Below are 26,676 nucleotides of genomic sequence, written 5' to 3' on the forward strand. Positions count from 1 at the left end.
CCCAATATTCGGTAATTTAATGATTTTGGTCACATTCTTTCACGGATTTGTTTAAATATTGGTAATTGTCATAATGGTCATAATGGGTTGTAGCTCCAGTCGCGAAATATTGTTTTTGTACAGACCCATATAACGGTACCTCCCGATGTTCGGTATTTTAATGGTTTTTGCCACATTTTTCCACGGATTTGTCTAAAAATGGGAATTTGTAGTTAGGAATGGGTTTTAGATCCGGTGGCAGAACATTGAATATTTAGGTAAATGGTGGAAGTATAAAATTGTCTAAAGAGGTTTCCGTTTTGGTATGGCCCCCATATAACGGCTTCACCCACTTTTTGATTTTTGAAAGGTTTAACAGCATTATACAAAGGGACTGGTATTTGTGGTTTAATGTACAACACGTTTGAGTTCAGAAACATTTATCTAAACATATTGTCTCCCACAGGTGGAGGGTGTCTACCCACAAGTGGAGGGTATTAATGTTTTTTTGCTTGCTTAATATTTAAACGCTGGTAGGGTATTGTCGATATTCACCATCTCACAACTCTGCTTAAATTTGGTAAAAACATTGCAATGTTCGAAGTTTGGGTCCCATTGGGTGTTATATGACGCACCAGCTGGCAAGAAAAACGGACCTTCTCCAAATATCGACAACCGTGAAATATTTTGTTTTAGATATTGGTTTGAATCTTGTCAAGTCTTTAACGAGAGATACAAAATAAAATTCGATGTCGATGTGAAAATGCTGCAGAAATTATTAAAACAGCGGGCATAAAAAAATCCATGACGACGCTGACCATATCAATTACCGCAAAAAAATATTTAAGGATAATAAGCTCCAAGTACACAGGTGTCGGTCATATAAATACTGGGCTTGATTTGAAAACAAGCACACCTCTTTAGTTTAGCGTGAGAAAAAGAAGAAACAAAGCCACATGTTTACAAAGTCTATTGCTATCTTCGTCGTTTTGGCCTCACTGTCTGTTGTCATTGCCCAATTTGGTGGTTCTATTACCTCAAATTGTCAAGGAGGAGCGGAAGTATTTCAGTGTTGCGAAGTCAATCCTGGAAATAACAGTTATGTATTGACACATCCCTAAATATTCGTGATGGACCCCATAAAGTACGTATATTCATTATTAGCATAACATTCTAATTAGATTTAACGATGTCCGTCTGTCTGTTTGTTGAAATCACGATAAACCCACTCGTAATTTTTTATGTTTCTTCCACATTCTCCGGCAATAATTGTATAACATTGGCTTACCGACGTTGCCAGGAATCCACAATTTGCACTTCACTGACCACTATCTCAGTTTCCGACAAAGTGGGCTGCAATTTAATATGTTGGATGAACATTTGCTATGCGAAAATAGGAGGCCCATGTTTTCATATAACCTCCACATAGATGTGTTGGTCGAAGTATTGGGCAATAGCTTGACTTTCTTCGCTTTTTAAATATATTTTCAAAAACAAAACAAAAATATTACAAAATGTACAATTCGGCATGGGCCGAACTTTGAATTCCCTTCACCATTTGTAACGAATCCGTTAAAAATGCTGTTAAAATCTTAAAAATACCGAATATAGCTCTTATATTAGGGTCTATACGACGACGTGGACCTGCAACATCAACATACAAAATATCGGGGGGTACCGTTATATGGGGGCTATACCATGACGTGGCATAGACAATTTTCTGCCTTAGGCTGTAGTATAAATTACGAACATCAAATACCAAATTTGAAACAATTTCGGTGAATAATGTCGCTAAAATGTATATTTCGAGGTGTAACAAACGGAATGACAAACTTAGTATACCCTCCATACTATGGAGGAGGGTATAAAAATCTTATGCGATTAAAAAATGACAAAAATTAAAAAACTGTATAACAGAATATAACAATGTTATTCATATTTTTATTGGCGATACGATTTCTTATCCTTTTCAAAAGGCCTTTCCAAATTGCGAATTGTCACAATCACTTCAGAAGTTTTTAGTTATAAGCGTAATAACTAACACAACTTTTTTCTATGTATAGATAGTATTTTAAATAACTCCTCTATAGACAATCGTAATTCCTATCTATACGATAATTACAAGAATATACTCGTGTGAAATTCAAGCTATGTTTTAGTCCCACAAAGAACACATTTTCAGCCAGATCTCTGCCGAATTCACAAAAGTTTTGGGCATACAGAGTGAAAAATAGTTTTTCGTTATTCAACTGATATTGGGCGAGAATTTGATTTTCTTGTTCAGTGATAAATCCATTGGTTGGTGACGACGAAATCCAATCCACGTAATCTTTCCACGCGCTGTAGAAACTCTTCAAATAGACAATGGTTAGAATGTGGGCCTCTTCCAAAGCATTTACAAACTGCGGCAATTTTAGACATTCGCCAATTTCGGCAAAGCGCTTCGGTTCATATTCACGCACTTCCGAACGATTATACACCGACATCCATAAATGGGTATTGAATGTGGGATAATAATATGAAATCGGCTTATGACGACTCTGATATAGATACAATGTCCAATCGAGCACAATGCGGTTAGTGCCTTGCGTATATGTTGAGTTTCGTTTACGAAAAACTTCCAAATTCTTAATGTTATGTTGATAACTTTCCCGATATATCTTCAGTGTTTCATATTCCTTGTTCAGTTTCACAGATCTGAAATACGTTTGCGGATATCTGAAACTGGTTTTCAATGTTGTCAGCTTCAACAAAGTTGGCTCTTGACGGAATCGTTTATTTTGATCAGCAACTCGTATAAACCGATCAAGTATATTCAGGAAGGTTTCAAGTTCCTCCGGTGCATTATCAAGATAGTTTTTACTTATTAAATAGCCGAAAAGAGGTTTAAAATATTCAAAACTTTCCCGATAACAATCGTCTAGAGATTTTATAGAGTTGCATGAGATAAAGAAATCCATTAACTTTTGTTTGGCCTCAAATTGTTCGGGATCCTCTTGGAGTTCGGTTAGAAGGTGTATAAGTTCGTTGTTGTCCGGTAGATGTCCTAAAATGAATAAAGAAAAATTGTTAGTTTTACCGATTGTCTTAGAAAATATTGTCATTGACAAAAGCCAATTATAAAGTGCATTGTACGAAGAAATACGAAATATGAAGTTAGAGAAAATGTAAAAAATAATGATAAAACCTCTTGTGTACTGCTTCATAAACCTAACCCTCTTACAACTATAGGGGCCTGCTATACATCGGCCGCACTTTTGTTTGGGGGTTATTACATTATTTGAGAGCTATAAAAGTACTTTGCAATACTTCAATTCCTACACTAACATATGCGTTATACAAGTTGACAATTTTCATACATATTCTGACAATAAAAATATTGAAAAAATTAAAAAAATATAAAAGAAACAAGTATTTTCTTTTTACCTTAAGCCGAATAATAAAAATATAAGAGATTCAGAAGAACCCTAATCGTACATTAACTTTATGTAGAGGTTCAAAGATACAGAGCTGGCATATATTTAATATAGTTCTTACATCATTTTTATATTGATTGAAGTAGGTTTATAAAACATTACTCAAATGTGTATTATGTCTGCAGGACTTTTGGTATTGAAAATGGGTCATGTAGGCCCACTTTTTGGTATAGCCCCCATATGACAGAAAATGAAATACAGCCTATGACAGAAAATTGTATGTGCAGGTCCTCGTCTTCGTATAGTCCCCATATAACGGTTCCTCCCTATATTCGGTATTTTGATGATTTTAGCTACATTTTTCACCGAATTTTGTTTTTATTCAAGTTTCGCATTTGAATATTATAATGGTTTATTACAAAAGCAGCCTATGCAGGTCCACGATGTCGTATAGACCCTCATATAACGGCTAAATTTGGTATTTCTAAGATTTTAACAGAATTTTTAACGAATTTTATTTTTTGAGATTTGCCAAAATCGTTCCAAATGGTGGTATTCAATCAGGGTATTCAAAGATCGGCGTGGCCGAACTTACAACTTTTTTACTTCTTAATACTCAAAATATACACTTTATTTAGTATGCCAGAATTTTTTTAATTAAAATTTCATACACAATTTTTACAACGTTGTTAGTAGACGCTAAGATATGGATAGCTTATTTATGTAACACGGACGTTCTTAAGATTTTATTATAGTGAGGAAGTTGAATATTTGTATACTCTATATCGAATTACTTCATATCCTAATGCTATGGTCCTACACTAATCTTAATTTCAAATTTCAAGATTACAGTCCCATCGGTTCATCCTCATTTAAATTACGCCAAATTTAGTACAAAACTACTTCATATCCTAATGCAATGATCCTATAGTAATCGTAATTCCAAATTTGAAGATTACAGTCCCATCGGTTCATCCTCATTTAAATTACGCCAAATTTAGTACATACCCCAATCATATACCTCAATAAAAATATTAACTTCGCATCCAAATTCTTGTTAAAAAAAATTAAAATTGTACCAAATTTAGTATTTCCAACACTTCCTGCATACCCCAATCCTACAACGCATTAGTAATCTTATTTTCAATTTACAGGATTCTAACTCTATTTTTTCTCGAAAAACTTAAATTGTACCAAATTTTAATAGTATTTAGTACACGAATTTCCAAAACTAACTCAGTTCTATAATGCAATTGCAAACTTATTTCCATATTTCGGCATCCTATCTCTATCGGTTTCACGGTTCGGTAAACAATTTCAAATTTCAGGATTCCAGCTCCATCCGTGCCTCCAAATTCAAATTGTTCCAAATTAAGAATCGTTTAGTACACATTTCCAAAACCACCTCTCTACATTGACCCTACTCCTCAATCTTGATTCCAATCCTAAATTTCAAGTTTCAAGCCACAACTGTTCACGTGATACGAAACGATATAGTGTTAATTTTCAAGAACCCTTTGGTACATTCATCATACACTGTATCAGTGACTCTCATGCCAAATGTTGTAAGAGCCGTTTCGTCTAGGCGTTGATGAATCATTAATTCGGTCAGGCAATTGTTTTACTATTTTATTAATATTCATACTGCAAATATTGCAGCTAAACCTATATTGTTGGCTATAGATGCAAGAGAATATATTTAGTCTCTAAATACTAAAATGTCCAAAAATATCCGTCAATATCGGCGGAAAATCTTCAAAAAGCCAACCAAAACTATATATTTAACAAGTAAGCAAAGGCTATAGTTGTGCGGGGCCGACCATGTGATACCCTACAACACTACATAATGGTAGAAGTCCCCTTATGTCCAAATCCATTTTGGAAGATTTCGCTTTTGAAATTGTGTCACAGACCTTTTTGACTAGGGACATTTGCCCAATACTTACGCAAACCGTCGTCCTGTTAGTTAAAGTTAAATATAATCCGATGGTCATCCAAAATGCTACACTTCTTCCCTGTCCTTTACTCTCTTCTCATGCAAAATTTCGTGTCGATTGGTTTCAATTGTGTGATAAGGAAAATTTTTCTGTTTTTGGTACATTTGAACCCCTAATTATTCTTCGATCATCTCCAAAAGCAAGAGGCCCCTCTGTATCTCTGAATTTAGACCCGTCTATATGATTTGCTTGTCTATGATATTTGGACATATTCGACAACGAAATCAGCACAAAAAGCCAATAGTTCGCCTTTTTTGGGTATTTTGGATATCGTCTGTAAGTTATTTCCAACGTCTCGGTGAAATGTAAATTTTTGTTTTTTTTTTCACAAAAGTAGTTGTCCATTTTACCCGCTGTCCTAAACTCTAACTTCATGCGAGATTTCGTGACCTTTGGTTTCTATTTGTGACCTTTATAACGGCTGCAAAATCAGAAAAATTTTTAGTTGTTGGTCCATTTAAACCCTAAATATATTGCGGCCATCTTTGAAAACAATAGGCCTAGCCATTCTGCGCCTAAATCTATCCTTATGACAATTTTCGTGAAGATCGGACGATAATTGCAATCTGTATATAATAACCCCAACCTGTGTTGTAAGGTGAAAAAATATTACAAAATGTACACTTGAATATTACAAGTCAAATTGAAAAAATCGCATGCGATAAAAAATATGAAAAAATGAAAAAAATGTCACAAAATACTACAAAATCTATATGAACATCATTATTGGCATCTTTTTATGCGATTTTTTTAGATTTTATACTTTTATGCCAAAAGAGCAATCTAAATTGACAAAATTGGTAAAAATCGCTCCAGCCATTCTGGAGATATAAGCACGAAATATTGGTTTCCCACATAGGAAAGTATATATGGATCTTCCTAGCTCGCCGAGCTGAGTCGATCTAGCTATGTATGTCCGTCTGTCCGTCTGTCCATGTTAATTTGTAATCACTCTACAGGTCGCAATTATGGCCCGATCTTCACGAAATTTAGATTGTAGGTGGGGTTAAGGTCAGAATAGAACCCTATTTTTTTGGAGATGATCGCATAATATTTAGGGGTTGAAATGGACCAAAAACTGAAAAATTTCATGATTTTGCAGTTGGTCTACAGGTCACAATTATAGACCAATAGAAGCGAAAGTTAGCATGGAGATAGAGCTTAGGGCTGGGCAGAAGCCTTCCAATTTTGATGGTCATCGGGTAATATTTAGTGGTTGAAATAGACCATAGCATTTGTGATAAATAAAAGTCAAATTTTCTATTAAACCGCGAATATTTTTAATGCCGGCGAAATCACAAATAGAGGAACAGGTCAATTCTGACAATTACGTAGTTGCCGATAGCAAAAATATCGGATATATAAAGCGAAATATATACAATGTATATATACAAAGGAAGGGGATGTTCGTTAGAATGCTTATATCTCCAGAATGGCTGGAGCGATTTTTACCAATTTTGTCAATAAATTGCTCTTTTGGCATTAAAGTATAAAATCTAAAAAAATCACATAAAAAGATGCCAATAACGATGTTCATATAGATTTTGTAGTACTTTGTGGCATTTTTTTTTTTTTCATTTTTTCATATTTTTTATCGCATGCGATTTTTCAATTTGACTTAAAATTTTGAAGTGTACATTTTGTAATGTTTTTTCACCTTACAACACATGTTGGGGATATTATATACAGATTGCAATTATCGTCCGATCCTCACGAAAATTGTCATAAGGATAGATTTAGGCGCAGAATGGCTAGGCCTATTGTTTTCAAAGATGGCCGCAATATATTTAGGGTTTAAATGGACCAACAACTAAAAATTTTTCTGATTTTGCAGCCGTTATAAAGGTTACAAATAGAAACCAAAGGTCATGAAATCTCGCATGAAGTTAGAGTTTAGGACAGCCGGTAGAATGGACAACTACTTTTGTAAAAAAAAAAAACAAAAATTTACATTTTACCGAGACGTTGAAAATAACTTACAGACGATATCCAAAATACCCAAAAAGGCGAACTATTGGCTTTTTGTGCTGATTTCGTTGTCGAATATGTCCAAATATCATAGACAAGCAAATCATATAGACGGGTCTAAATTCAGAGATGCAGAGGGGCCTCTTGCTTTTGGAGATGATCGAAGAATAATTAGGGGTTCAAATGTACCAAAAACAGAAAAATTTTCCTTATCACACAATTGAAACCAATCGACACGAAATTTTGCATGAGAAGAGAGTAAAGGACAGGGAAGAAGTGTAGCATTTTGGATGACCATCGGATTATATTTAACTTTAACTAACAGGACGACGGTTTGCGTAAGTATTGGGCAAATGTCCCTAGTCAAAAAGGTCTGTGACACAATTTCAAAAGAGAAATCTTCCAGAATGGATTTGGACATAAGGAGACTTCTACCATTATGTACTTGTTTTATAAATAAGGATATTATTTTTATACCCTCCACCACAGTATGGAGGGTATATTAAGTTTGTCATTCCGTTTGTAACACCTCGAAATATATATTTTAGACCCCATACTTGATCAGCATAACAGTCTATGTCGATTTATCAATGTCCGTTCGTCTGTCCGTCTATCCGTCTGTCCGTCTGTGGAAATCACTCTACCTTCCGAACGAAATGAAGTAGGTTGATAAAATTTTACTCAAATGTGTATTATGTCTGCAGGACTTTTGGTATTGAAAATGGGCCATGTAGGTCCATGTTTTGGTATAGCCCCAATATAACTATACCTCCCGAATTACCGGAATTATTTCAAATTTGGTATTTGAAGTTCGTAATAGATACTACAGCATAAAACAGAAAATGGGCCGTGTAGGTCAACGTCTTCGTATAGCCCCCAAATAACGGTACCCACCGATATTCCGTATTTTGATGATTTTAGCGACAATATTTACCTGAATTGTTTCGCATTTGAAGTTCGTAGTAGATACTACAGCCTATGACAGAAAATTGTCTGGTCAGGTTCCTTTATAACCCCCATGGTACCTCCCTATATTCGGTATTTTGAAGATTTTAGCTACAATATAAACAGATTTTTTTTCAAGTTTCGCATTTGAATATTCCAATAGCTTGTGACAGAGGTTGCCTATGCAGGTCCAAGTCGTCATATAGACCCTAATATACGGCTACATTCGGTATTTTTAAGATTTTAACAGAATTTTTAACGGGTTTTATTTTTTTGAAAATTGTTAAATTTGTACCAAATGGTGGTGGGTATTCAAAGTTCGGCCCGGCCGAACTTACAGTTTTTTTACTTTTTAATTAAAAAATCATGAATTTAATCTCAGGGATCAAGAAAATTTATGTCATATGCAATATATTACAACTACATCAAAAGCGTGGATATAGAAAAAATAAAAAGAAATAAGTTTAAAAAAAGCAAGAAAAGGCTATAGTCGGTGATACCCTACAACACTACAATACGTTAGAAGCTCCCTTATGTCCAAATCCTTTTCGGAAGATTTCACTTTTGAAATTATGTCACAGAACACTGCCTAGATATTGCCCGTAACATTTTGACCAAGGACATTTGCCCAATGTATACGCACTCCGTCGTCTTGCTAGTTTTTGTGGTCCATTTTACAGCTAAATACAATCCAATGGTCATCCGAAATGCTAGAAATCTTCCCTGTCCTTAACTCTCTTTTCAGGCGTGTCGATTAGCTTCAATTGTGTGCGATCATCTCCAAAAGGAGATGAGGCCCCTCTGTATCTCCGAATTTAGACTCATCTATATGATTTGCTTGTCTAGGATATTTGTCTATATTCGTCAACGAAATCAGCATAAAATATTGGTATTTTTTCACACAAAAGTAGTGGTCCATTGTACCCGCTGTCCTAAACTCTAAATTCATGCGAGATTTCGTGTTCTTTGGTTTCTAGTTGTGACCTTTATAACGGCTGCAAAATCAGGAACATTTTTAGTTATTGGTCCATTTCAACCCCTAAATATATTGTGGACATCTTTGAAAACAATAGGCCTAGCCATCCTGAGCCTAACCCTATCCTCGTAAAAATGTTTGTGAGGATCGGACGATAATTGCAATCTATACATAATAACCCCAACCTGTGTTGTATGGTGAAAAAAATATTACAAAAATATACACTTCAATATTAAAAGTCAAATTTAAATTGAAAAAAATCGCATGCGATAAAAAATATGAAATTATAAAAAATGTCACAAAATACTACAAAGTCTATATTAACATCATTATTGTCATATTTTTATGCGATTTTTTTTAGATTTTATTCTTTTATGCCAAGAGGGCACTCAGAATTAACAAAATTTGTCAAAATCGGTCCAGCTATTATTGAGATATACGCATTCTAGCTAACATCCCCTTCCTTTGCATATATACATTGTATATATATCGCTATATATCCGATATATTTACAATCGGGATCTACTTAACTGTCAAAATTGACCTTTTCGTCTATTTGTGATTTCGTCGGGATTAAAAATATTTGCGGTTTAATTGAAAATTTGACTTTTATTTAACACAAATGGTATTGTCTATTTCACTCACTAAATATTACCCGGTGACCATCAAAATTGGAAGGCTTCTTAGATCTAGCCCCATGCTAACTTCTGCGTCTATTGGTCAATAATTGCGATCTGTAGAGCAACTGCAAAATCAGGAAATTTCTTCAGGCTTCTATTCTAGCCCCACCTCCATTCGAAATTTCGTAAAGATCGGGCCACAATTGCGACCTATTGAGTGATTACAAATTAACATGGACAGACGGACGGATATACATAGCTAGATCGACTCAGCTCAGTGAGATAGAAAGATCCATATATACTTTCCTATGTGGGAGACTGACATGTCGAGCTGTTGCGTAATTTTTGGTCAAATCAAACTTATAATACCCCCCACACATAGCGTAGGGTATAAAAATTATAAACTCTGATCGTTCATGTTTTATAAATCAGTTCCACGAAAGCCGAGGTACAAATTTTGAAATGCGTTGTTCTCAAAAAAGAGGCACATGAATATGAAAAACTTTACGATGGTTTCAATGGTAGGCGTAGGTAAACTTTTAACACTAACAATTTTATAAAGTTCCACCCAATATTCCGTTACAAAATTCAGTTACAAAATTCTGTTACAAAATACCAACCTTCTCGACAAAATCGAATCTTTTGTATGACCGTATTACACAAATACATCTTTCCAATATAACTTTATTCCAATCAAAGATTAAAAAGCCCTTGGAAATATAAACTTGCATTGGAAAAATCTATCAAATGAATTGTGCAAATAAATTCCACTTGTAATTTAGTTACAGAAATAAAGGGGCGTTCATAAATTTACTCAGAATGTGATTATATGTAGATAACAAAGAGTAACTATAGGTCTACCTATTTTTCTTCTGTATATTATAAATACATACAGAAACAGATATTTCCACATATGTATACACGGACCACATTACCACACAAACTCATATTCGGTCTCAAATGTCTTCCTACTGTAACACAGTGTAGCCTAAAATTCTTGAAGGCAACTATTTGTTTTGGAGGTTATATCCCCCTGACTAAGTATGAATGGAATCCCTACTGCAAGAAATCCAATGCGACCAAAAGCCTTTTAATCGCTTAATACATCCCACGTATTTAACTTAATATAGCTTACCCATTACGGAAAACAATGGACGATTGCGACCGCACACATAATTAAAGTAACTTTCGCAGGCACTTTTATCCGCATCTATGGAATGTTCCAAGCGTATGGCGATGTTATGCAATTCCTGTACACGCAACTCCGACAAATAACTTTGACTGGGAATTTCATGGAGCGTTACTTGCGTTAAATTTAACAGCAACACCACAAAAAATAGACAAACTTTGAGCTTAACAGCAGCTGAATGGCGGTTAAGATATGCGAACTTTGCTCGATGGCATTGTTGATGTTGTTGACAAAGTAAAGAAAATAAACAACACATGATGGTGCAGTGCAGCTTAGTCGTCCCCTTTTTAAATAGGTCCTCTGCGCCACCAAAAGATCCTTTATTTAGGCCAGTCACTCAAGCGGAACAGAACCCACGAAAAAGTTGCTCCAAAATGGATGCCCGCCCAATAAAACTTGTTCTTTCTCTAAATTTGACTTTGATTTATTTGTTGAGTGTTGAGCATTGTCAGGGTATCTGGTTCGTCGTTTCTCGTCGAGTGTAGTTTGTTAACACCACTATCGTTGTCGTCTCCTCCGGGCATACGGGGCAGCAGCGTATGTAGTTCTATGGGACATATACGCACAACTTGAAAGGGTTTCACTTTTGCTAGCCTGCCTGCCTGCTGTTTGTTGTTCTATTTCTCGTACTTTTTGTTTTCTATTTTGCCATAATACTTTCGACAAAGTTAAACAAAAATGTGTTGTGGACGGGCCACTTTAGCGCTGTTTGCATAGGAATCTGAAGTAAACAAAAGCTTTAACACCACTGAAATGGGATCTATGGAATCTGAACTGAGACTAAGTGCTTCAATCTGAGTAAGAATTCCCCGCAATGCATTCAGTGCTGTATGTGTGTGTGGATGTTGATACCGGATGATAACATTATCAGTTCGAAAATATTATGAATCTCTCTCTAACAAGTTATATTGTAATATATGTACAAATGTATAAAGCGTATTTTCTTAAATATGTTGATATAATGTCTCATTTTCGTTTTCATTTTCAACTGATAAGAACATAGCTGGAATTTGATTTAGTATCGATTACACTCGAAATTATTTTCAATGTTAAATGCTTTAGAATATAGTCTCTTCAATACAAACAAGATAGAGAGTAGCAGTCGATTTTCCGGCAGATATATATTCTTACCAGATGGCCATTTAAAAACGCGGCCAAGAAGTATGCTAAAACCCCATCAAATTCAGAAAAATGAACCATTTAATTTAATTTTTGATTATTTTATGCACATGATAACCCCTCGTCTTCAATTCATGCACCAGCGGTATTTCAAAAGTCTTCACACCTATATTCTTTCGCAAAATCTTGAGTAACAGAAGCCCAATTGCTGCGAACGATGGCGAAGCTACTATACGATATTTCGTCAGTTAACACTTTACGTAAGCGTGTTGGTAGTTTCATGCCCAACAATGTGAATTTGGAGGTAATTTAGTCACTATAACCCGAATTGCCGATTCATTGCGTCGATTAAACTGGCCATAAAAAGAGAATTCAATGATTTTGAACTTTTTGGTGATCTGAATGGATTAAAATACATCAGTCTATGTGCGAGCAAATTACACAAAGAATATTTGTTACGGGTAGCACTGCATAGTGATGTTACTGTATTTTTAAATTTTGATATGGACATTTAAGGAGGGAGGGAGGGGATTGGATGAATCAAAATAGTGCCTATTAATATTTAATAAAGCTGAGTTAAGTTAATTACCATAAATTCCTTTCAACCTTAAAATTGAAAATTGCCGACCTACCCATGATTTTACATATTCGAAGAGGCGAAGTTTTTCTTAAATTCGCCCATGTTTTATGGATTATTACTTTAACCGTTTCCCGTTGCTGACCCGTGGTTTTAGTTTTGAAAGTTTGTATCTCCAATGAAGGGACATTAAAACATTTCTGCATCACTTACTTACTATTTAATTATACCCTACAACACTATGTGTTGGGGGTATTAAATGTTTAATTGAGCCAAAAATTATGTAACACCTCGAAATATTGGTTTCCCCACATAGGAAAGTTTATATGGATCTTCCTATTTCACCGAGATGAGTCGATCAAGCTATGTATGTCCGTCCGTCCGTCTGTCCATGTTAATTTCTAATCAAGCTACAGGGCGCATTTATGAACCGATCCCACGAAATTGAAAATGGAGGTGGGGTTAGGGTCAGAATAGAACCATATTGTTTTTGGAGATGATCGCACTATATTTAGGGAAGTAGGGAAATGGACCAAAACAGAAAACTTTCCTGATTTTGCAGTTGCTCTGTAGGCCACAATTATGAACCAATCGAAGCGAAGAAAATAGGAAAATGTCCACTAAACCGCGAATATTTTCAATCCCAGCCAAATCACAAATACATTAAAAGATCACTTCTGACCATTACAATGATGCTAATAGGCAAGAAATCGGATAAATAGCAAAATAGGTACAAATATATATGTAAAAGAACTAATCTTATTTATTCTGCTTATAAATCAAGAACCGGAATGATCTCTTGCCAGAAAACGATAATATGTAGAAAAATAATGAAAATATTGAATATCGGGAGGTACCGTTATATGGGGACTATACCAAAATATGGACCGATATATCTCATTTTCAAAACTAACCAATCTAGACATAATACAAAGTGCTCTGCTAAATTTTGGCGCTGTACGTCAAATAATGTGGCCTGTAGCGTGATTTCAACAGACGGACAGACAGACAGACCGACAGACAGACAGACAGACGGACATCGTTAAATCGACTTAGAATTTTATGCTGATAATGAATATATATTCCTTATGGGGTCTACGACGAATATTTAAAGATGTTACAAACGGAATGACAAAGTTAATATACCCTCCTTTCCAAGGTGGAGGGTATAAAAATATCCGAAAACTACCACTTAAATGAAAACCGTTATATGGGGACTATACGAAGACGTGGCCCTGCATACGAAATTTTTTGTCATAGGCTGTAGTGCGCATTACGAACTACAAATATAAAATTTGTTACAATTGCGGTGATAATGTCGCAAAAATCATGAAAATACGGAGTATCGGGAGGTACCGTCATATGGGGGCTATACGATGACGTGGACCTGCATACAAAAATTTTTTGTCATAGGCTGTAGTGCCCATTACGAACTACAAATATAAAATTTGTTACAATTAAGGTGATAATGTCGCTAAAATCATGAAAGTACTGAATATCGGGAGGTACCGTTATATGGGGCCATACGAAAACGTGGACCGAATTGGTCCATTTACGAACTTAACTTGCCTACTAGTAAACTATGCATGTATGCAAAATTTTAGCCATCTGTCTCAATTCGTTCGAAAGATAGCGTGATTACAACAGGGGTCTATTATGAATATTTCGAGGAGTTACAAACGGAATGACAAAGTTAATATACCCTCCCTAGAATTGTGGAGGGTATAACAAGTCAGCAAAGGCTATAGTCATGCGGTGCCGACCATTTGATAACCCACAACACTACAATGTGTTGGAAGCCCATTTATGTAAAACTCCTTTTGAAATTATGTTACCAGATGTTACCCATGGCATTTTGACTGGGAGCATTTGCCAATATTTCCGGAACATACCGTCGTGTTGTTAGGTATTCACATGATAGTTGTGGTCCATTTTACAGCTAAATATAATCCAATGGTCATCAAAAATGCTATATGTAACAAAAAAAAAATATTCACTTTTTATACTCTCCACCAATCTAGGGAGGGTATATTAACTTTGTCATTCCGTTTGTAATTCCTCGATATACTCATGTCAGATCCAAAAAAGTATATATATTCTTAATCAGCGTAAAATTCTAAGTCGATTTAGCCATGTCCGTCTGTCTATCTGTCTGTCTGTCTGTCCGTCTGTCTGTTGTAATCACGCCATCTTTCGAACGAATTGAGATAGAAGGCTAAAATTTTGCACATATGTTTATTTTTTCAGTAGGCAGGTTAAGTTCGTAAATGGGCCATGTAGGTTTTCATATAGCCCCCATATAACGGTACCTCCCTATATTCGGTATTTTTATGATTTTAGCGACATTATTAACCGGAATTGTTTACAATTTGATATTTGAAGTTCGTAATGGATACTACAGCCTAAGACAGAAAACTGTCTGTGCATGTCCACGTCTTCGTATAGCCCCTATATAACGGTACCTCCCTATATTCGGTATTTTGATGATTTTAGAGACATTATTAACCGGATTTGTTTAAAATTTGGTATTTGAAGTTCGAAATGGATACTACAGCCTGAGACAGAAAACTCTCTGTGCAGATCCACGTCTTCGTATAGCCCCCATATAACGGTATCTCCCTATATTCGGTATTTTGATGATTGTAGCGTCATTTTTACAGGAATTGTTTCAAATTACGTATTTAGAGTTCGTAATGGGAATTACAGTCTGTGACAGAAAATCGTGTATGCAGGTCCAGGTCTTCGTGTAAGCCACATACCAGTACCTCCCTATATTCGGTATTTTGACGAGTTTAGGTACAATACCCACCGAAATTGTTTGAGTATTTGAAGTTCGTAATGAATGCTACAGCCTATGGCAGAATGATTATGATAATTTTTGCTACATTATTCACCGTTTATTTCAAATTTCGAATTTGAATATGGCAATGACTTATGACAAACAATGTCCATGTAGGTCGTATAGACACCAATATAACGGCTATATTCGGTATTTTTAAAATGTTAACAAATTGTTTAAGGATTTTATCTCCAAATTCGTTCCAAATGGTGGAGGGTATTCAAAGTTCGGCTCGGCCGTACTTACTGCTTTTTAACTTGTTTTATTGTCATATCTATAAGCGATTTTTCTAAATGTTATCATTTTCTGGCAAGAGACCATTCCGAATTGATGAGAATTGTGAAAGTCAGTGAAGTTGTTCTTTAGTTATAAGCAGAACAAGTAAAAAACATTAAGTTCGTCCGGGTCGAACTTTTAATACCCTCCACCTTAGGGTAATGGAAACATTAGAACCAATTATGACCCACAAATACCAATTTTTAGACATATTCGTGGGAAAATGTGGCAAAAATCATCAAAATACCGAATATCGGGAGGTACCGTTATATGGGGGCTATACCAAAACGTGATCCTATACATGCAATGTTCGCCACCGCAGCTAGAACCCACTATGACCAACAAATACCAATTTTTAGACAAATCCAAGAAAAAATGGTGCAAAAATCATCAAAATACCGAATGACGGGAGGTACCGTTATATGGGGACTATACCAAATATTTGTCATTTTCAATACCAACCATCCTAGACACAATACAAATTATTCTGCTAAATTTTGACGCTCTACTTCAAATAATGAGTCCTGTATCATGAGTTCAACAGACAGACAGACAGACGGACATCGTTAAATCGTCTTAGAATTTTATGCTGATTATGAATATATATACATAATGGGGTCTACGACGAATATTTAGACATGTTACAAACGGAACGACAAAGTTAATATACCCTCCTTTCCAAGGTAGGGGGGTATAAAAAGTACAGTTACATATATATGTATTGCACCTATTTTGCTATATATCCCATATCCTGGCTATCAGCATCACTGTAATGGTCAGAAATGAACTTTAATGTAGTTTTGATTTCTCATGAGGGACTTAATACCCCAAATCAAATGAAACATATATATGGGGGCTATAACTGAACCGATTGTGATTGTACTTGCTTCTAGGCTGAATTCGGTCGAATGTGCCAAAATTCAGATTTTGGCACAATTAACCCGAAATCGTTTTATGATATATATGGGAGCTATATCTACATTTAAACCGATTCTCATCAATCTCAATAGGGTTCGTCTTTCGGCCAAAAAAATATTGTTTGGAAAATATCATCTCGATCGGATAATAAATGCGACCTGCATTTTGTTCACAAAAATACATGGACAGACAGACTGATTGAAATTCTTAAATCGACGCAGAAAGTGATTCTATAAAGATCGTCGGAAGTAACTATTTATCTCCCTTCCTTTTCCATGTTATGCACAAAGACTTACAGCCTGTTCCACGATGTCGAAAGAACACATTCGCACAACTTTTACACGACAAACAGCTGATTTCCGTTCCACTAAAATCCATCAGAACGAAAATTTGCACGAAAATCAAAGCGAAAGAAAACGTAAGCGTTTCAGTGTAATTTTGCGTTCCACTATCTTTTTTCTTTCGTACGCATGCGAACACAAATGTCAAAATCAGTCACTTGTGTGTTTGCTGTCGAATGATAAAAATTAAGGAAAATTGTTTTAACATAAACATTCCTTGATTGAAAATGGAAAGAAAAATGTAAGTAAAAATAATAAATGCAATTTAATCTGTGATCAACAAATATACATTTTTTTATTTTCTCAATTCCAGCACGAAAAAACTACACAGCTGCGGGCACTAGTTGAGTATATGGGGGAGAATCCTAAGTTCGGCAGAGGAGTGCCAATTTTTGGAAGCAGCAGGCAATCCCATGAAGACCACTGGAAGACACAAACCTAGAAAAAATCATTTTTTTATTATTTCAAAAGTGTAAAAATACAATCATACTTACTGGTTGTTAGGTACTTCAAATAAATTCGAAGCATCTCTTAAATGCCTCCGTGGCACAATTTGAACCTCCTCCTCATCATCCATAAAAAAAATAGGGCTACAGAAATATACATTTTTTTTCTTTTTTAAGAACACAAATAATCTGAACACAATCACTAGAAATTTTATTTTGTTTGTTTATTTACAATTTGTTTGTTTACAACTGAACTGTCAGTTGAGACAGAGCCACTGCTGCTTTTTCGCGTTTAAATTAGACATTTGGCGCTTTTTTTTGCCTTATTTCGCGATTAATTTTGCCAAAAAATATTTTGCAACACTGAATCACGTAAGGCTATGCGAAAGAAAGAACGAAAGTTAGTGGAACGCATTCTTATGCGAAAGTGAGTGAGTAGCCTTCGTTCGCACAAATTTTCTTTCGAGATCGTGGAACAGGCTGTTAATACCGCTACCACTATGTGGTGTTGGATATAATCATTGAGTTCTATAGATATATAATAGAAACGTACAATGGTATGCCATCAGTATTTTTTAATAAAATGAAAACAGTTTTATTAAATAAGTTTTGTCTTCAGTATACCGTCTATAGTAACATGACATGCAACAATTCAGGACTTACAGCCTGTTCCACGATGTCGAAAGAACACATTCGCACAACTTTTACACGACAAACAGCTGATTTCCGTTCCACTAAAATCCATCAGAACGAAAATTTGCACGAAAATCAAAGCGAAAGAAAACGTAAGCGTTTCAGTGTAATTTTGCGTTCCACTATCTTTTTTCTTTCGTACGCATGCGAACACAAATGTCAAAATCAGTCACTTGTGTGTTTGCTGTCGAATGATAAAAATTAAGGAAAATTGTTTTAACATAAACATTCCTTGATTGAAAATGGAAAGAAAAATGTAAGTAAAAATAATAAATGCAATTTAATCTGTGATCAACAAATATACATTTTTTTATTTTCTCAATTCCAGCACGAAAAAACTACACAGCTGCGGGCACTAGTTGAGTATATGGGGGAGAATCCTAAGTTCGGCAGAGGAGTGCCAATTTTTGGAAGCAGCAGGCAATCCCATGAAGACCACTGGAAGACACAAACCTAGAAAAAATCATTTTTTTATTATTTCAAAAGTGTAAAAATACAATCATACTTACTGGTTGTTAGGTACTTCAAATAAATTCGAAGCATCTCTTAAATGCCTCCGTGGCACAATTTGAACCTCCTCCTCATCATCCATAAAAAAAATAGGGCTACAGAAATATACATTTTTTTTCTTTTTTAAGAACACAAATAATCTGAACACAATCACTAGAAATTTTATTTTGTTTGTTTATTTACAATTTGTTTGTTTACAACTGAACTGTCAGTTGAGACAGAGCCACTGCTGCTTTTTCGCGTTTAAATTAGACATTTGGCGCTTTTTTTTTGCCTTATTTCGCGATTAATTTTGCCAAAAAATATTTTGCAACACTGAATCACGTAAGGCTATGCGAAAGAAAGAACGAAAGTTAGTGGAACGCATTCTTATGCGAAAGTGAGTGAGTAGCCTTCGTTCGCACAAATTTTCTTTCGAGATCGTGGAACAGGCTGTTACTCTATAAAATCACAATTCCGGCAATTATTTCTTGATAAATGCAGGGAAGCACCACACGTAAACAAAAATTTTGACATACAATATACTGAAACTAAAATTATGTACATGCGACATCTATTGGTAATTGTTATCATTACATAGCAAGAGCTTTAAAGCGTTTGTATTTTTATTTTAAGCTTTCAGAACATAATGAACATTAATGCTAAACTTCATTACTATAAACTACTTTATTATTGATGCAATCATGATGATATTAGTCTCCATTTGGTATAGCATTCATGGTATTCAGTCTATTCAATAGACTGAATGAGAGTGATGTACGAAAGAGCTGCTTTCAAAATCTAGGAAAAAGGAAAAACATTTATTAGAATTGGTATGGCAGATTTTTTCATGTCATGTAAATATGGTTAAATGTGTTTGTGGAAAATTTTTCTAAAAATTAGAATAAGTATATTATTGTTTGGTGAAAATTATGAGGTGTAAACACTTTTTGTTGGATTACTAAACACTTTATAATAACGAAAATAATAATTTCCCTGTATTACAAGTTAAATTAAAAATAATAATAATGTTCCTATTCGACAAATTGTGCAGAATAAATTTATGTATGACCCAATAACAATATTGGAACCTAAGCATAGAAACCCGGTTATAAATCACAAAACACAGGTGCATGTGCGTGTATGAGGGCTAAAAAAGGGCTACGGTGTTCATAAACAGAACTTCATGTTAACACTAATTACCGTCATAAAATTAGCCAGAGATGCTTCATAGAAGCCACCTCTGATAATGGCCTCTCGTTGTGAACGCAGCATCAACAGCCACAACATGCGACGATGTGTTGGCTTTAAATTATACCAATTGGATAGTTGCACTGAGACTCCGACCATTAGACTCTGCAAACAAAGATCGGCATAAGAAAAATGGTACACAATGAAGGCAAGACAGGTGCCCAAAATTATGCAGTGGTGTGGGTAAACAAGTTCTGGTTACTGCTTGTGGGAAAACGGAAATGTTAAACACAAAAACCGACGGCCCAGTCGGCCAACCAACGGATGTTGGCCAGCCGACCGATTTCATACTTACCTCATTTTTTAAAATTTCACCGCCATAGGAGTAGATGAAAAGTTGTAACAAAATCGACAGAAGAAACGTACAGTTGATTACAAAGACCAAAAAGGTATTGATGTGCTGCCGCATGAAATGGGCATTTGAGAAAATTAATAAATTACGACTTTATTAGGTCTTAATTAACTTCGTTTGCATAGATTCATTGATTGATTAGATCGATATCTTACCGTAACCATTTGATAGACTATAACGCAAACTTGCAATGATGTGATGAGAAATTGTCCGAACACAATGGGACTATAAATCTGACGGACCTCTTGATAAAGGTGTAGTATTAAATTATGATAACGAATGTAAAAGGAAATCTGCTTGTGAACGTCTTCATCATTTTGCTCAAAGCTTTTGCTCTGTATAAAGTGTTGCAATGTCTTGAGATGACCCACCAAATTGATGGTGAATGATATAAATAGACCATCGATGGCAATGGCATAGGTCATCACAGATAGAGTGACCAGGCCGGTATAAATGTAACAGACCTCATAACCAGGAGACGATTCGAAATCAAAGGGAAACCTTCAAATAAAATAAAGAACATTTGGGGTTGTTAAATTAATATTTTTTCACATAGGATCTGATGCCGAGTTATCTAATGGTCTTCAATATTCTACGTTAAAAAGCGTCGAAGGAAGCCCCGATTCTCTAACCATTTCTTTTACCATTTAAAATTCTACAAATTTTTGATAGGTTTTGACTTAACTAAAACAAAGAAGTAAAAAAGCAATAAGTTCGGCCGGGACGAACTTTGAAAGCCCTCCACCATTTGGAAAGAATTAGGAAATTTTCAAAAAAAAAAAAATCATTAAAATTTCTGTTAAAATCTTAAAAATATTGAAAATTAGAAGGTGAAGATATATGGGGGAATATAGGATATTGTGGACCTATATAGACAAATTTATGTCTGAGGGTAAAGAACTATTTGTGCAGAATTTCAGACAATTCCATTGAAAAATGTGGCTAAAATCATCAAAACACCGAATGTCGTGGGGTACCGTAATATGGGGGCTATACGATATCGTGAACTTATATAGACAATTATCTTCCAGGCAGCTCCTTGTGTGAATTTTCAGACTATTCTATTGGAAAATGTGGCTAAAATCATCAAAGCACCGAATATCGGGGGGTACCGTTATATGGGGATGTACGATATTGTGGACTCATATAGATAATTCTCTTCTCAATTGTTCACACAGAACTCCTGGTAGAATTTCCGATAATTCCGTTAAAAAATGTGTCTAAAATCATCAAAATACCGAATATCGTGGCATACCGTTACATGGGGGCTCTACGATATCGTGGGCCTATATAGATAATTCTCTTCCAGGGGATGAAGTACACACAAGGAACTCCTTGTGTAGAATTTCAGATAATTCAAAAATGTGGCTAAAATCATCAAAATACCGAATATCGGGGGGTAATGTTATATGGGATCTATACGATATCGTGGACCGATATATCCCATTTTCGAACTTGACCTGTCTGCAGACAAAAGACTGATCTGTGTATTTAGTTCGTCATTCCGTTGTAACTCATCGAAATAATAATTTGAGACATAACAAAGTATATATATTCTTGATCAGCGAAAAATTCTAAGCCCTGTCCGTCTCTTGTAATCACGCAAGAGTCAAAGCGAATAAAGATGGGGAGCACAGATCAGTCTTTTGTCTACTGGCGGGTCAGGTTCGAAAATAGGCTATATCGGTCCACGATATCGTATAAACCCAAATAACGGTAACCCACGATATTTCGATATTATGACAATTCGATATTATGACAATTTTGGGGGCAACAAAATTGTCTATGTAGGTACAGGTCTTCGTATAACCTCCATATAACGGCACCTCCCAATATTCGGTATTTTGATGACTTTAAGTACAATATTCACCGAAATAGTTTGAAATTTCGTATTTGAAGTTCCTATAGTTGAATCATATATCGGTCCACGATATCGTATAAACCCAAATAACGGTAACCCACGATATTTCGATATTATGACAATTCGATATTATGACAATTTTGGGGGCAACAAAATTGTCTATGTAGGTACAGGTCTTCGTATAACCTCCATATAACGGCACCTCCCAATATTCGGTATTTTGATGACTTTAAGTACAATATTCACCGAAATAGTTTGAAATTTCGTATTTGAAGTTCCTATAGTTGAATCAGCGCAGATCCATTTAGAGTTCGTAATGGCAACTACATTTTATGCCAGAAAATTGTCTATGCAGGTACAGGTCTTCATATAACCTCCATATAAAGGTACCTCCCAATATTCGATATTTTGATGACTATTTATTCATTGTTTTTTTTCAAGTTTCGTATTTGAATATTGTAATGGTTTATGACAGAAGTTGCCTATTCAGCTCCATGTCTTCGTACATACCCCAATATAGCGGCTATACTCTGTAATTTTAAGATTTTAAAAGAAGGCGTCGTATTCGTTTTGTAAAATCATAATCTCATATGAATCCCAAATGAAACTAAAGAAATATTTCAAAATCCAAAATTGATCATAGCCTTAGGATTTCTAAAAGTCGACAAGCCATTAATCTAATCACAGTTATGGTATATGTGTATAAAAATCATGAAATGTTTAGTTGTATATCATGACTTTAGGAGACTTCTCCCGAGGGAAAATGTAATTGTTCATTAGTATTGTTTTGTGTTAAAACATATGCAAATGGTTTCGATGTATGTAGGTTAGTAGTTTTGAAGGTCTTCCCTACATTTTCCAATCAAAAACATAAACAAAGACAAAAATCTTGCGGGAATTTCTGCAGATTTTAAACCATTTATATATTAAGCTGTACCATCGTTATCTGACTATGATGTCAAAATATTGGCATCAGTATATATGTCAGGAGTTTCAATTTTATGCATATGCGATCTTCGGAAATTGACCTTCATTACTAAAAATATTCGAGATAGGAAGCTAACTTTGATATTTTTGGTAAAAAAGTTCTACTTCATTTTACCCTCTTAATATAATCTGATCATCTAAAATTTTGACCTGAAGTGCGATTGTGATGTCTGAAAAAAATATTCATTAATATTATTCATTACGAACTTCCAATACCAAATTTGAAACATTTCCGGTGCATAATGTCGCTAAAATCATCAAAATACCGAATATCGGGAGGTGCGGTTACATGGGGGCTATACGAAGACGTGAACCTGCACAGACAATTTTCCGGTGAATAATGTCGCTTAAATCACCAAAATACCGAAAATAGGGAAGTACCATTATATGGGGCTATATCAAAACGTAGACCTACATGGTCCATTTTTAAAACCAAAAGTCCTGCAGACATAATATAAATTTGAGTAAAATTTTATCAACCTACTTCATTTCGTTCGAAAGCTAAAGTGATTTCCACAGACGCACAAGGGAATATCGCTAAATCGACATACAATTTTATGATGATCAAGAATATATATACTTTGTGGGATCTAAAATCTATATTTCGAGGTGTTACATACGGAATGACAAACTTAATATACCCTCCATACTATGGTGGAGGGTATAAAAGAATAACATTGGGTCACTAATTTGTTACACAGTCACATGTACAGGGTGAGATGAAAAACGTGCAACCAACTTCAGACTGCCATTCGTCCGACAGCTGTTAAAATTATTCCAGTGACAGCTCATTATATATGTTTTACAAGCGTACAAAAGCATTTTTGTGAGAACTTTCGAGAAAAAAAGGTATTCATGATGGAATTCAAGGGTGATAGTGTGATTTCTTTATATTTGGCTGGAAAACCAAAAGTGGCTATCGTTAGAGCACTTCAGCATTTAAATGTGAATAAATCTTTTATGTCTCGTACCATCGCTCGTTACGGTGATACTGTTGCGTAGCCCGACGTCAAGGAAGTGGACGGAAGAAAACAGCAAGTTTGTAAACAAACAAAATGATCGTGTTTACATGCCAAAGAGGTCAGCTGAAAATGTGCTCCTTCAGTTGGCCACCAGAACTCAAGCTTCGGCCATGGTGATGGCTCCGCCATAACAGCCGATAGTCGCTTTCAGCTCGTATTAATCGACAGTGGCATCAGAATAAATGCCGAATATTATCTCGAAAATATTCTGGAGGGTGTATTAAAGCCATGGGCAAGCAAACATTTGGTCGCAGACCTTGGACACTGAATGGTTACATAGTGAGGTTCTTCGCTTCATTTCCAGCGCACAATGGTCACCAAAATCTCCGGATACCAATCCGTTGGGCTATTGTGTCTGGAGTATTTTTGAAAGCAAGGTTGGCACTAAAAAATACCAAAATGTCGATCACCACAAGCAAGCGCATCGCCGGGAATGGGCCAAAATACGGCAGAGCAACATTCGGGCAGCGTGTGACGGTTTTATTGACCGTTTGAAGGCCATAACTCGTGCCAAAGGTGATCAATTCGAACAAATCTAAAATTATGCTAAAATTTGATGCTCTTTCCGACATTGTTTTGCTTTATTCAATAAAATTTAAAAAAGTAAAAATATGGCGTTTGACTTTGTTGCAGTTTTTTTTATCTCACCCTGTATATGCACAAATATGAGATGGGAATTAGTTTTCACTGAAGTTAAACATAACAAGGTAAATTACAGAAAAATCCAGAGCTGGATATTATTTTTTGAAAGGGGGTTAGCTTTATTTAATTTTACCATGGAAATACTTAGCTTTAAAAAGGCACTACCATTTATCCGTCTATGGCTGTAGGTTTCCTAATTGATATAGCCTCCACACAATAGGGCGTCTATTGATTTTCTGTATTTTTTTAGATTTTAGTCCATTTCCGTCCAAATTGTGAGGGGAGGCTACATTTGCAAATCTCAAATTTGTTATCCGTAGTCGACTTTGGGACTGATTCAAAAACTATGTATAACCTTTTAACTCGTATAGATTTTAAATCTAATAATAGATTTTAAGGATATGTCAAACTTCCAATATATACTCTTTATCTGTTTTAGCATTTATTTTCCTTACCTCATTGGCATTGGTAGCTCTAATTGTAATTCCGTATTACGTATTTTTGACCATACTATCTTTAATATTGGCGCCACCATAAAATACAGACCCGTTAAGCCAACAGAATTGCCATAAATATTAACCAAAATGATGGCGTAGCGATTAGATGTCTTCAAAATTGCCTTGCTTTCTTCCTCTTGTACTGTAAAAAATAAAACGTACTCAATCAAGCACAGACAAACCGAAATTAAATTTTCAAATGTCCATGAAATTTCACAAGCATATCTACCACACGAAATGCATGAAGTACTACTTCGAACAATATCCCAAACGAACGGCAACTCCTCGATGCATTAACTAAATGTGGCGATATGTGCCAGACATGCAATAAATCTCCACTGCATACTTACATTCATGGTACATAGATTCAAGTTTTTCCATCAATGCAGCAAAACGCCACTTGTAAAAAAGAAACGTGGTAATTTTTACCACAGTCAGGACATTGGTATAGCTAATACTCATGCTGGCCGTGGCCAACTGCAAATCGTCAATATAATAAATGGTATAATTCATTATGGGCCATTGGGCCGACACGACCAGCAATAGAACGCTGACATATTTAATGTTATGCCATTTCTTCAACAATTCTGATTTATCTCGCACAAAATTATGTCCCATTAAAAGCAAACACTGCCTCTGCTTTGCGAATAAGTCAAGCATAATGGAGATAAAGGTGGACAATCCGGTTTGTATTAGTGGCAAATGCTTAAGTTCTTGTATTTGGGAATGCGAAGTATTTGTGTTTTTGTAATAGCCAGCTAAGGACTACAAAGAATCCTGATTATTTCATTGTTATTTAAAGGAAAACTATTAAACGACCATAGACAGTGGTTCAGTAGATTGTTTGTTGTTCCACAAAAATATTCAATGGTGGGGATGGAAAATGTCATCAAGTCGTATTACACCGATATCGTAGGATGTCTTAATGCAATTCCAAATATATTCGTGTTCAGCATAAAACTGTAAATCGATTTAACGAAGCTCGTCCATAGAGATCAAGGTCTCAATATTGAAGACAAAAATGGAATCAGGGACGTATGCAGGGTTGGGACCGTTCTATCCGTTCTGTCGTTTTTATACCCTACACCACAAAGTTATAAGTGTAACATGATTTTGTGAATTAGTTTGTAACATAGAAAAGGAAGCGAGGTAGACTCATAGTTACTTTTGAGGATCTTCATAGAATCACTTTCTGGGACGATTTATGTATGTATGTCCGTTTGTCCATGTATTTTTGTGAACGGAATGCAGGTCGCATTTATTATCCGATTGAGAT

At 35.3% G+C, this 26,676-nt stretch overlaps 2 protein-coding genes across 3 annotated transcripts in view; both read right to left on the bottom strand.

Annotated features, from left to right (window-relative positions):
- LOC101901327 (odorant receptor 82a) overlaps positions 1-26,153 on the bottom strand; it is a 330,365-nt gene extending 304,212 nt beyond the window's left edge. Inside the window, exons 1-6 of one of the 2 annotated variants that reach the window (XM_059126569.1) lie at positions 25,751-26,153; positions 25,359-25,542; positions 20,547-20,892; positions 20,335-20,439; positions 19,992-20,144; positions 19,527-19,589 (exon numbers count right to left, since the gene is read on the bottom strand). In XM_059126569.1, coding sequence (XP_058982552.1) covers positions 19,539-19,589; positions 19,992-20,144; positions 20,335-20,439; positions 20,547-20,892; positions 25,359-25,542; positions 25,751-26,060 — 1,149 coding nt within the window. In that variant the 5' untranslated portion in view covers positions 26,061-26,153 and the 3' untranslated portion in view covers positions 19,527-19,538. Of the gene's footprint in view, positions 1-19,363; positions 19,590-19,991; positions 20,145-20,334; positions 20,440-20,546; positions 20,893-25,358; positions 25,543-25,750 lie in introns of those variants that run through there. The other variant, XM_005189719.4, reaches the window with a different exon arrangement.
- On the bottom strand, positions 1,901-11,874 carry LOC101901196 (uncharacterized). Its single transcript, XM_005183792.4, has 2 exons — positions 11,037-11,874; positions 1,901-3,025 (listed from the first exon to the last, which is right to left on the bottom strand). The coding sequence occupies exons 1-2, from the start codon at positions 11,344-11,346 to the stop codon at positions 2,064-2,066; spliced, it is 1,272 nt and encodes a 423-aa protein (XP_005183849.2). The 5' UTR covers positions 11,347-11,874; the 3' UTR covers positions 1,901-2,063.
- Positions 26,154-26,676: the final 523 nt, after the last annotated feature.

The sequence above is a fragment of the Musca domestica genome, unplaced genomic scaffold, assembly GCF_030504385.1.
Source record: "Musca domestica strain aabys unplaced genomic scaffold, Musca_domestica.polishedcontigs.V.1.1 4, whole genome shotgun sequence".
In the NCBI taxonomy this organism is placed as follows: domain Eukaryota; kingdom Metazoa; phylum Arthropoda; class Insecta; order Diptera; family Muscidae; genus Musca; species Musca domestica.